The 12,665-nt window shown below is 41.1% G+C and overlaps 1 protein-coding gene across 5 annotated transcripts in view; it reads left to right on the top strand.

Annotated features, from left to right (window-relative positions):
• tsc22d1 (TSC22 domain family, member 1) overlaps positions 1-12,665 on the top strand; it is a 64,238-nt gene that overhangs the window by 36,692 nt on the left and 14,881 nt on the right. For 2 of the 5 annotated variants that reach the window (XM_029711751.1, XM_029711753.1), the window contains one exon: positions 3,294-3,326. The exons of 1 other annotated variant lie outside the window; for it this stretch is intronic. In XM_029711751.1, coding sequence (XP_029567611.1) covers positions 3,294-3,326 — 33 coding nt within the window. Of the gene's footprint in view, positions 1-15; positions 277-3,293; positions 3,327-3,530; positions 4,623-12,665 lie in introns of those variants that run through there. 2 more of the 5 variants (XM_029711754.1, XM_029711755.1) reach the window with 2 other exon arrangements.

Here is a 12,665-nt window from a genome sequence, read left to right as displayed (position 1 = left end):
CTAACTGTCCTGCAGGGATGCATTGGTGTAAAAGGGGCTGTCCTATCGACACTCAGTAAGAGTCACAGCTGACCGGTTCAAACCGGTCGCTTCCACCCATGCACCACAGCTACTCTCTCTCGCTCCATCCCTCTGGCTTTTTCTTCCTTTGATATTCTCTTTTTCCTCTGTCCCTCTGGCCTCTGCTTTCTTAATATCATAATATAAACACACTCATATGCGCATAGCAACTCATCAGAATAATAGTAGAGTGATTTATTTCAGCTTTTATTTCTTTCATCACATTCCCAGTGGGTCAGAAGTTTACATACACTTAACCTCTCTTGGGCAGGTGGGACGCTAGCGGTTCACACTATTCAACAGCCAGTGAAAAATCAGAGCGCCAAATTCAAAACCACAAAATGTCATAATTCAAAGTTCTCAAACAAAGGACTATTTTACACAATTTTAAAGGTACACGTTTCCTTCATGTAACCACAGTCCTATTTCAAATATTCTGTATGGCGAAAGCATAAAGTTAGATTATGTTAGGACAGTTCCACCACAATAAAAAGCACACAGCCATTTTCCTAGCAAGGACAGGCGTCACGAAAACCAGCTAAAATGATGCACTAACCTTTGACGATCTTCATCAGATGACATTCCTAGGACATCATGTTACACAATACATGCATTTTTTGTTCGATAAAGTTCATATTTATATCCATAAACCCCATTTTACATTGGCGCATGATGTTCAGAAAATATTTTGCCTCCAATACTTGCGGTGAAACAGCACAACAATTTACAAAAATACTCACCATAAACGTTGATAAAATATTAAACTGTTATTCAAAGAATTATAGATGAACATCTCCTTTATGCAAACGCTGTGACAGAATTCAAAAAAGCTTCATGAGGAAAGCACACTTTGCAATAATCTGAGTACTGCGCTCAGAAAAATACACCAGGCAATACAGATACCCACCATTTGAGTCATCTAAAATCATAAATAGCATTAGAAATATTCACTTACCTTTGATGATCTTCATCAGTAGGCACTTCCAGGAATCCCAGGTCCACAATAAATGTTGCTTTGTTCGATAAAGTCCATTATTTATGTCCAAATAGCTCCTTGTTGTTAGCGCGTTCAGTTAGTTATATTTACGTTCGTTCAAACATGTCAAACGTTGTATAGCATCAATCTTTAGGGCCTTTATCACTTAGAACTTCAATAATATTCCAACCGGACGATTGCAATGTCTTGAAAAACGTTTTGGAACACAGCTAACTCTCACCTGAACGCGTGCCAATGAACGCCAGCACTTTCCTGAGTCAACAACTTCCAACTTCCTCTGTTCGCTCTCTGTTCATCATAGACGTCTCAAACAACTTTCTAAAATGAACCCTAAGTCACTGTGTGTTCGATAGGCAATAACTTGAAAGGACTACAAGCACCAGAATTCTCACTTCCTGGTTAGATTTTTCTCAGGTTTTTGCCTGCCATATGAGTTCTGTTATACTCACAGACATCATTCAAACAGTTTTAGAAACTTCAGAGTGTTTTCTATCCAAATCTACTAATAATATGCATATTCTGAGTAGTAGGCCGTTTAATTTGGGTACGTTTTTCATCCGGCGGTGAAAATACTGCCCCCTACCCTAGAGAGGTTAACCTGTTGAGGACCCCTTCGAGATAGGATCCCGTTAACGGGATTGATTTTGACAACAGCCAGTGGGAAATCAGAGCGCCAAATTCAAAACAGCTAAAATCTCATTCCATTTTCTCAAACAATCAACTATTTTACACCATTTTTAAGATGACTCTCGTTAATCCAACCACATTGTCCGATTTCAAAATGGCTTTACGGCGAAAGCATAAAATTTTATTATGTTAGGACATAAACTTCACAAGAAAAACCACACAGCCATTTTTCAAGCAACTAGATGCATCACAAAAACCAAAAGTACAGCTAAAATATTCACTAACCTTTGATGTTCATCAGATGGCACTCATAGGACTTCATGTTACACAATACATGTATGTTTTGCTCGATAAAGTTCATATTTATATCCAAAAACCCCATTTTACATTGGCACGTAATGTCCAGAAATGTTTTCCCTCCAAACCTCTTGGTGAATGAGCACACATATTACAGAAATACTCATCGTAAACTTTGATCAATATACAATTGTTATGCACAGAATTATAGATGGACTTCTCCTAAATGCTACCGCTTTGTCAGATTTCAAAAAAGGTTCACGGCGAAAGAACAATTTGCAATAATCTGAGTACAGCCCAGAAGACACCAACAACTAGCAAACAGAAACCCGCCATCGTGGAATCAATAAAACTAAGAAATTACATTATAAATATTCACTTACCTTTGATTATCTTCATCAGAAGGCACTCCCAGGAACCCAGCTCCACAATAAATGTTCGATAAAGTTCATGTTTATGTCCAAATACATCCATTTTGTTTGCGCGTTAGGTTCACTATCCAAACCCATAACGCGTGCTTACTTAGTCCAGACAAAAATTATACTACAGTTTGTAGAAACATGTCAAACGATGTATAGAATCAATCTTTAGGTTGTTTTTAACATATATCTTCAATAAAATTCCAACCGGACCTATCCATTCTCTTTAGGAGTGAATATGAACTCAGCTCGCTCCCAAGTCCTTGCGCGTGACTGTAACCATGCCTTATAATGGGACACCTACTTCCTTGGGCTGTTATTCCCATCAACTTCACCATAGAATCCTCAAACAAGGTTCTAAAGACTGTTGACGTCTAGTGGGAGCTTTAGGAAGTGCAAAATGAACCCATAGTCACTGTATACTGTAAAGGCAATCACTTGAAATAGCTACAACCTCAGATTTCCCACTTCTTGGTTGGATTTTTCTCAGGTTTTTGCCTGCCATATGAGTTCTGTTATACTCACAGACATCATTCAAACAGTTTTAGAAACGTGTGTTTTCTATCCAAATCTACTAATAATATGCATATCCTACCTCCTGGGCCCGAGTTGCAGGCAGTTTAATTTGGGTTCGTTTTTCATCCGGCCGTGAAAATACTGCCCCCTATCCCGAAGAGGTTTTAATGACTCCAACCTAAGTGTATGTAAACTTCCGTAGTCCATGTATGGCGCTGCAGCCACTGAGCCGTGTGTGTGTGGGATCACGCACTTCTTATGTTAGCCCTCCGTCGTCACTGCCTTTTGGCCTGACGCAGTCTCTAGTTAATCCACTCACTTCTTCCTCCCTCTCTCTCTCTCTCTCTCTCTCTCTCTCTCTCTGGACATCTAATAAGATACAACGCACACACGGAGGAAGGAAGGAATGGGTAAGATCCTATAGTTCTACAGGCCAGGGTTTAAGATTGACGGCCTCCCAGAATGAACTGCAGATTACAGATCAACAAAACTCATCTCTTTAAGTCAATATTCAAGTGTTAATCAAATCAAATTGTATTGGCCACATAGACGTGTTTAGCAGATGTTATTGCGGGTGTAGTGTACCAATTTTCACTCTTCCACCTGCGTTTTAGGTTTTCTACAGGTCCAGTTTCTCACACAGTGAACACAGGAGGATTTGAGAGTGAGCAGTGACTGCTCTGTGTTCATCATTTAATGTGTAAATGATGTAATTTCTCCTATATTCTGGCCTGACAGACTTATGGAGACTGGGTGTATTGGAGCATGTAATCAGGAGCTTCAGTCGGCTCGTTCAGGGAGAACTATTATTATGAAGACCTTTTCAACTGTCAAAACAATAGCAAGTTCTATATGCACGCACAACCAAGAGGTTCCCCAGTAAACATTCGGTGCTGCGGCACCCCATCATTTCTAGCTTGCTAGTTTGTTGGCTTGCTAGCACAAAATGACAAGTTCATATTTCTTGAGCCAACCAAAAAACTGAACAAGCGAGTTATATTCACACACTGACTTGTTGCTATCAGATCTACTAAACAAAATGATCAATGTTTATTTCCTGTTTTATCTCTGGTGGTGTTGGCTACATTTGGCTAGCACAGGAATAACCACATAGCTAGCGTGATGTGACGGTATAGAAAGCTGAGCTTAACCTGGTTATTCAGCTAGATAGATGAAGTTCCCTCACGACAGCCAACAAAATAACTAATTGTTTACATCAAAAGTTGGCTAGCAGCAGTACAATCAACCTCCCCCCCGTCACCAGTCTCTCTCCTAGGTCTTTGTTTGCTTCCTCCAAAACGCAACTATATTTTACCCAGGTGTATTGCCCACTTAGTTTCAACAAACATACTGTAATTTTAATGAACTGCTAGCTTGTGCTAGGCATGTATTATCAACCTCACGTTATGAGACCTAGCCAGTGGTTTGTTTACAAATGCTAGCGCTGACACCTTGTGGTAATAATTGTGAACTGCATATTAATTAGACCAGGATGATATATAACATGAAGCAAACAAATTGCAAATTAACCTTAAAATATTCCATTCTGCACACCCTCATGATAGTGATGTCTCTCTCCTGAGCCTACCTTCATTACAAGGGTGGGGCTTGCACTAATCCATTTCATGTCGGCATGTACAGTAGCTGTCGTCCTTCAACATGGTTAGCCTCGTTAATTGTCTGATAAAAAAACAAAAACCCAGTGATCTTGCTAGTATCAGCAAATTATTTTCCACACAAGTTCTCAGATGTGAGTGCTGTTCCTATATCTAATTGTATCATTTATAATGGAGGAAACATCTCAACAAAATGTAAACAATGTGTGAGGATTTGTTAATCCTGTTTCAGTATAGAAATGACAAGCCACATGTACAAGTGCATTGGACATGCCCACAAGGCCAATAAAAATCCCATCATACAGTGCATTCGGAAAGTATTCAGACCTCGTGACTTTTTCCACATTTTGTTACGTTGCAGCCTTATTCTAAAATTGATTAAATTGTTTTTTCCCTCAATCTACGCACAATACCCCATAATGCAAATGTGTCCAAAATTAACTGAAATATCACACAAGTATTCAGACCTTTTTCTCAGTACTTTGTTGAAGCACCTTTAGGTAGCCTCGAGTCTTCTTGGGTATGACGCTACAAGCTTGGCACACCTGTATTTGGAGTTTCTCCCATTCTTCTCTGCAGAGCCCCATCATACAAATGCATAACAATCATTTTCAACCAGGCAGGTGGCGACACAAAAGTCAGAAATAACGATATAATTCATGCCTTACCTTTTTGATATCTTCTTCTGTTGGCACGCCAATATGTCCCAGAAACATCACAAATGGTCCTTTTGCCTAGAGAGGTTAAGCTCTGTCAGGTTGGATGTTGAGTGTTGCTTGCACAACTATTTTCAGGTCTCTCCAGAGATGTTTGATCTGGTTCAGGTCAGGGCTTTGGCTGAGCCAGTCAAGGACATTCAGAGACTTGTCCTGAAGCCACTCCTGCGTTGATTTGGCGGCGTGCTTAGGGTCGTTGTCATGTTGGAAGGTGAACCTTCGGCCCCAGTCTGAGGTCTTGAGCGCTCTGGAGCATGTTTTCATCAAGGATCCCCACAGCATGATGCTGCCACCACCATGCTTCACCATAGGGATGGTGCCAGGTTTCCTCCAGACGTTATGCTTGACATTCAGGCCAAAGAGTTCAATCTTGGTTTCATCAGACCAGAGAATCTTGTTTCTCATGGTCTGAGAGTCTTTAGGTGCCTTTTGCCAAACTCCAAGCAGGCTGTCATGTGCATTTTACTGAAGAGTGGCTTCTGTCTGGCCACTCTACCATAAAGGCCTGGTTGGTGCAGTGCTGCAGAGATGGTTGTCCTTCTGGAAGGGTCTCCCATCTCCACAGTGGAGCTCTGTCAGAGTGACCATCGGGTTCTTGGTCACCTCCCTTGGTCACCTCCCTTGAAAAAGGACCAAGGCCCTTTTTCACCGTTTGCTCTTAGGCACCTTCAATGAGGCAGAAATTTGTTGGTATCCTTCCCCAGATCTGTGCCTAGACACAATCATGTCTTGGAGCTATACAGTCAATTCCTTCGACCTCATGGCTTGGTTTTTGCTCTGACATGCACGGTCAACTGTGAGATCATTATATAGACATGTTATGTGCCTTAATAGTGCAAAGGGCCTTAATAGTTACGTAAATAAGGTATTTCTGTTTTTTATTTGTATTAAATTTGCAAACGTTTCTAAAAATCTGTTTTCGCTTTGTCATTATGGGGTATTGTGTGTAGATTGCAGAGTTTTAAATTTTTTTAAATTTAATCCATTTTAGAATAAGGCTGTAACGTAACAAAATGTGGAGAAAGTCAAGGGGTGTGACTACTTTGCGAAGGCACTGTATGTCTGCGTTGGTTATGCATGCCATAAGAAAATCTTACATCCACTTTAACCAAGAGGGTAGAGCACGCATAGTGTAGGCAATAGAAAAATAACCTGGAGAGTGACTACAGTGAAGTGTCACTTTTTTGGATACTTATTATTAGGCTTTACTGTGGCATTTCAGAGAACCGGTGAGGAAAAGCCATATTGAGACCCTCTGGCTCAGAAGAATTTCGGGGCTCCGTTAGGCTTGTTTGTGTCTCTTGGTAGTAGCCTACCTTTGTTTTCTCTGTGTACATGAGTATTCAAGTCTGATAGAGCGAATGATAAGTTGGTATATCACTGAGCCACATAGTTAATGTGTCTCTGTGAGAGGGCATGGATGGGCAGGGCTGGGTGATTGTGGCTGCCCACTGCCATCTTATGTCCTCTCTATACCCTCTACCCTCAGCTCTCTGCTGTGTCATGGAGCTGTAGGTTGGAAAGCTATTTGGCTGTCCTCTCTCTCTCTCTCTTCATCCAAACCAGATTGTACCGGTTTTCCACTACTGTTCCAGTCAGAAGTAGGACAGAGCAGGGCAATTCCACGGTAAAGGAATTACGCTTTGACTCATTCACTTTAAAATGTATGTCACACAAAAAACATTATCGAAGTTTAACAAACCATACAAATCTATGCACAAGGACTACGTTTAACAAGTTCTACTGAAAAATGTACAAAAATGAATTTAGTGCAAGAAATGTACAGATGCAATCTTTGGAAACGGAATTACGGTAAAATCCCCCTCAGGTTTTTTTATGCAACCACGTTTTTCAAAGACTGTTAAATATCTGCTCCGAATTAAGATTTATAGATGTCTGCAGAAAGAATGGGATGTCAGCTATGACATGGCACCTTGAGTTTAAAGAAATCTCTTTTGGTTATTGAACTACTGTAAGTGAAGTGGATTTACACCTTGTAATGGAATTATGGCAACGGAATTACATCATGGATCCCTGATCTCTACTACACAGAAATGCATAATTATGGATATGAATGTCATTTTCATGTTTCACAAATCTGGACATCACAGTAGACTACAGTGCAGTACAATACAGCAGAGTAGGGTAGAGTTCAGTACAGTACAATATACTGTACTCTTCTACTTTTCTGTACAGTATTGTACTATGTTTTACTGTAGTATTGTACTGTGCTCTACTCATTGTACTGTAATGTACTGTGCTATCCAAACGTGTGAAACATAATTCTATGATGGGTTCAGATTTGGTCCAGTCAGGTTCGTCTGTGGATGTTAACATCAAGGCCAGGGTGGAGTGACCATATTTCAACTACTTTTCAACGTCCATGGATGTCCGGTGTTGGTCAGTGCTCAGCGGGTGTGGATACTGGTCACAGTGAATGGAAATAGTGGGCTCATGGGTAGGTGTCAGTAAGAGCTGGGAAGAGGTGATATTCACTGGAGAGTGAGAGGGAGGGGTTGTCCAGACTGTTTTAACTCTCTTGGTTTGACAACCAGACAACAGAAAGAGTAAGAGAACCGCTATGAGCGGAACATAACAGCATGCCAGTAGAAGGGAGGACATTAGTAGGTGACCCAACTGTGGTTTGTGACTTATGATTTCCCATTGTAGCCAATTTAGTTGCAGTAATTCCATTTGGTTTTTTGGGTAATTCCATTCCCAAATTGGTAACGGAGTTATGCGTTTTAATCACTTAATAATTCATGAATAAAATTGATATCAGTAAAATCACTATGATTGGTAGGTCTTTCATTATTTGTTACTCTGAACTTTCATTATCCTCCCTCATGAGTGAGAAATTAGAAAATATCTTGAAGATATGCAGGGTTTTGGTAACGGAATTACAAGGCAATATTTCTTAAAGGCGGCAATCAATTTAACTATATATGTGTTGATATTCTGTGAACATTATTGTTTTGATGCATTTCTGATAGCTTTTTCTGGTAGATGTTTTCTAAAACCCCTTTTCCATGTTTATCCAGAAATCAAAGCCTTTACTTATGCCTCATTTTTGATGGGGAAAGGGTTAAAAAATGTATATGCCTTAATTTCCCAAAAATCTATACTCTTAGCTTTCATTTGACACCCAATTTGATATGCTAGACCAGACAGATGGACAGATGAAGAGAGGGATGGAGGGGGGAAGGGTGGGAGGGCAGGGGGAGTTTGATGAGCCGTAAATCTGGTAGTGTAGTAAGTGTTATTTTTGGGGATCTCCATGAGCTGTTGTGATAGCAGCAGCTACTCATCCTGGGGTCCAGACTAAACATGAAACATGACGTCATACAGAACATTAATAGACCAGAACAGCTCAAGGATAGAACTACATACAAATTAAATCCCTTAGTTCGGACACAGAGAGGCTATATTGTGGAGAATTGGGATTAGAATGGGGATGTTCTATTTGAAGAGGTTAGAGATAAACACAAACATTATGTATGGGGAGGTTTGGCCTTGCTTTTCTGAAATATCACACAGTTCTGACTACAGTCTGTGTACTTAACTCACTTCACACACTATTCTTTCTCTCTTGTGTATGTCAGTGGGGGATGGGTTGTGTGTTTTATTGCAGTTTTGTGTTCTGAAGTATCCTTGCCGATGCCAGGTAAAAGCTGCTCAGTAGAACATGAGCTGCACAGGAGTACAGAGCACATCACACAAATGCATCCACAGACACGCATGCATGCATGCATGAACACACTCCCCTCTAATAGAGCAACAGTCCACAAGAACACAATGTCCCCAACTTATAGTACACTTGACACGTTTGTGTTTGCTCTAGTTCCAAAGAATCTTTGGAAAAAGCACAAACACACAGCCTGTCCAATGCATTTAAAAGCAGGTGGCTGGTTTACACTCTACGTCAGGCATGGGCAAAGGCCGGCCCGGGGGCGGTATGCGTAATCATGCTCCGGTCACAAAGAATTTGGCTTGTAAAGTTTTGAAGAATGTATTTGTTATTCAAATTAAAAGCCCAATGAATACTCACCTTTGTCATGATTTAACTCCCACCGCTTGTGGGACTTTTATTTCGAAGGCACAATATAAATATATAAATAAATGCACGGGGACAGACAGTGACTGACAGGCTGACACACGTCACAGTTACAAATAGTAGCTAGCTAGAAATTGTGCAAAAATGAGTTTTTCAAAGGAAAGGAAAGTAGACAATGAATGTAGGGTGTTCCAGCCAAGAGTGGATATTGAAATATTTATTTGTTGAGGTATCAGGTAAAGCTGTGTACTTAGTGTGCAAGAGAGCATTGCTTTCTTGAAAGACTACAACTTGTCCTGACACTTCCAGACAAAGCATGCAGAGAAATATAGGAATGTCTTCTGAGCAGAGGGCATCGAAAGAGTTGCTTTCTCAGTTGCATAAGAGCTAGCTATGTACTGTCCCACAAAATTGATAAACATAGCAAGCTATTCGTTGAGGGCGAATTCATTAAATCATTTTTTTATTGACTCTGCAGCAATACTTTGCCCCGACAAAAAAAGAGCTGTTTGAAAATGTTTCCCTGTCAAGACGAACAATGACACGGCGTGTTGAGGACATCGCAGAGAATATGGAACAACAGTTGAAAGACAAGGTAAAGGATTTCTCCTATTTCTCCTTGGCCCTGGATGAGAGCAGTGATGCACGTGACACGGTGCAATTGTTGATTTTCTTACGAGTCATAACCCCAGACTGTTAAATTACAGAGGAGCTTGCTTCAGTGCACTCAATGAAGAGCACAACCACAAGGAAATATTTATTGGAGGAGGTTAATAAGTGTGTGGCAAAGCTGGGACTGAGTTTTGAAAAGTTATCTAGTGTGACCACTGAAGGGTGCCCAAACTTGACAGGATAAAACTTTGGCCTTCTGAAAAGGATACATCAAGTAGCTGAGCTGAACTCAGATCAGAAAATAATTTTCCTGCATTGCATTATTCATCAGGAGGTGCTCTGTAAATGTGTTCTGAAAATGAGCCATGTTGTGGATACAGTCACTAAAGTGGTAAACTTCTTAAGAGCAAAATCTTTAAACCACAGCCAGTTTGTCTCACTGTTGGAAGAGACAGTCGGGTCATGCAGATCTCCCCTTCCACACAAACATGAGATGGCTGAGTTTGGGGAAGGTGCTTAAAAGGGTGTGGGACCTGAAGTCGGAGATTGCTGAGTTTTTACAAATGAAAGGAAATATGTGGATTTCCTTCAACTGCAAGATAAAGAATGGTTGGCTGATTTTGCCTTCACTGTGGACATCATGGCCCTCATGAATGAACTGAATTCCAAACTACAAGGGAAGGTCCTTTTTGCACATCAGATGTACAGCCTTGTCAAAGCCTTCAAGGGAAAATGACTCATCCTGACCCACCAAGTAGAAGCCAACAATCTCACTCACCTGACACGACTAGTCTGTTCCCTATCAGATGACCAGCGGGAGAAGCATACATCGCTGCTGCGTGCTTTGAACGGTGAATTTTGAGAATTTCAAAGTTTTGGAAATGACATGGTGTTGGTTTCCTCTCCTTTCACCTTCAATGTGGATAACGCTTCTACTGACCTGCAACTTGAGCTTATCGATCTTCAGTCTGATGCAGTGATTGGAGAACTATTCAAACAATGTCACTGACGAGGTTCTATGCATCCCTGGATGAACAAAACGTTCTAAAGATTAGGAGTTATGCTCAGAAGATGTTTGGGTCAACCTATGTATGTGAACAGAATATAACACGTCAAGGCACAGATAATCCGTTACAGACTCTCACCTCTCAGCAATCCTGCACATAGTGACGTCAGAAACTATACCTGACTTCACTGCTCTAGTCAATGTCCATCAGAGAGTTGATTGAGTAGTTTAAATGTAATCTTGAGCGTTCTCTCTTTCTTGTGTTTTTGTGCATACCCGTTAACAAGAGTTCTGTCCGTGGTGCTGAATGAACAGTGTACTTGTCCCTCCGTGTAGTTCATTGCCTGTTTAATAATGAAAATACCTACCAAAAGGAGAACATGGAAGAGGTTTATTTCTGTGCATGTTAGAAAAGTAAAATAAGTAGCATATCTGGATGTGATTTATAGTAGATGTCTGTCAACACAGTCATAAACATGATGTATAATCCTGTAATATGATTCTGGCCCACGATGGCAAAAATATATTCTAATGTGGCCCTCCATGGAAAATAATTGTCCAGGCATGCTCTACATGAATGGTACACATCTGCCCTTAGCATAACCCTTCTGTTAACTGTGGCAGGTAATATGTCTGCGTTCTCACAGGCAACCCAATTCTGATATTTTTTTCACATCAGATCTGGTTGGCCAAAATACCTATTTGTGAAAAAATCAGCCTAATTGTGTGTGAGGTTGTATGTGCTGAATTTGGCATTGTTGATTACTGACACACTGTTCATTTAGATATCTAGTTTTATAATGACAGTATATTGATGAGGACCTGTACTTGGTTACTTCACATGAATACTGTATGATTGTTTTTATGCATTTTTATCTAGACTTATCCAGTCTAATTTCCCAGAAAAGAAAAACAATTGGTACATAATAGATTATGGATTATGATCTATTATCTGGTTCAAACCAGCAGGTAGTGTGAAGGCCTGGTCTGGAGTTACAATCACAAACCATCCATCTGCCCCGTCTGTCTTTCTGTCTCGTGTGTGTGTGTGTGTGTGTGTGTGTGTGTCCCCAGGCTAATAGTGTGGAAGCGCCGACCAATCCTGTTTGATTAAGCTATCACGCAGGGGGTCCATTTAATGCACTATAACATGTGACTGACCCCTAACACTTGATGAGTGTGCAGTATTATACATCCAACTCAGCTTAGCCCTCCCAATCCCCTCAGCTGCTACAGTGGAAAGTGGAAGTAATGTTCTGGTTTGGCTAGCCGTCTGGAGTTCTAGGCCAATGTATTCTAGGCCAATGTATAGATCCCCCCCCCCCTTTCCCTCTCCTCCTCTTCCCTCTAGCGTCATTGTCACCTCTTTATCTCCCATCGCCCCAAATCGGACAGATCTACCATTTGTCTCTGTGGATAAGCCCCAGTTCATACCACACACACATTGATGTGGCCTAGCCGTGTTGGTGGTTGCATGTGGAGGGGAGCAGCAGTTGGTTCTAGGCTATAGTAAAGGCCTCTCACATCACCACCCCCCTCGTGTCACTTCTCATCAACAGCCCAGTGGCTCCACAAAGACAGACTGGAGGGACACCACTGTTACAGATGCAGGCACGACTGACTGTTAATTTCCCCATCTCTCTGTCCCTCTCTCTCTCCCTCTCTCTCTGCTTTCTCGGTTTCTGTTTGTCCCCTTCTCCCTTTCTGTCCCCCTCTCTCTTTGTCTCTGTCCTCCTCTCTCTTTC

The sequence above is a fragment of the Salmo trutta genome, chromosome 24, assembly GCF_901001165.1.
Source record: "Salmo trutta chromosome 24, fSalTru1.1, whole genome shotgun sequence".
In the NCBI taxonomy this organism is placed as follows: domain Eukaryota; kingdom Metazoa; phylum Chordata; class Actinopteri; order Salmoniformes; family Salmonidae; genus Salmo; species Salmo trutta.
The sequence above is the reverse complement of the archived record's forward strand: the minus strand, read 5'-3'. Positions and strand labels throughout refer to the sequence as shown.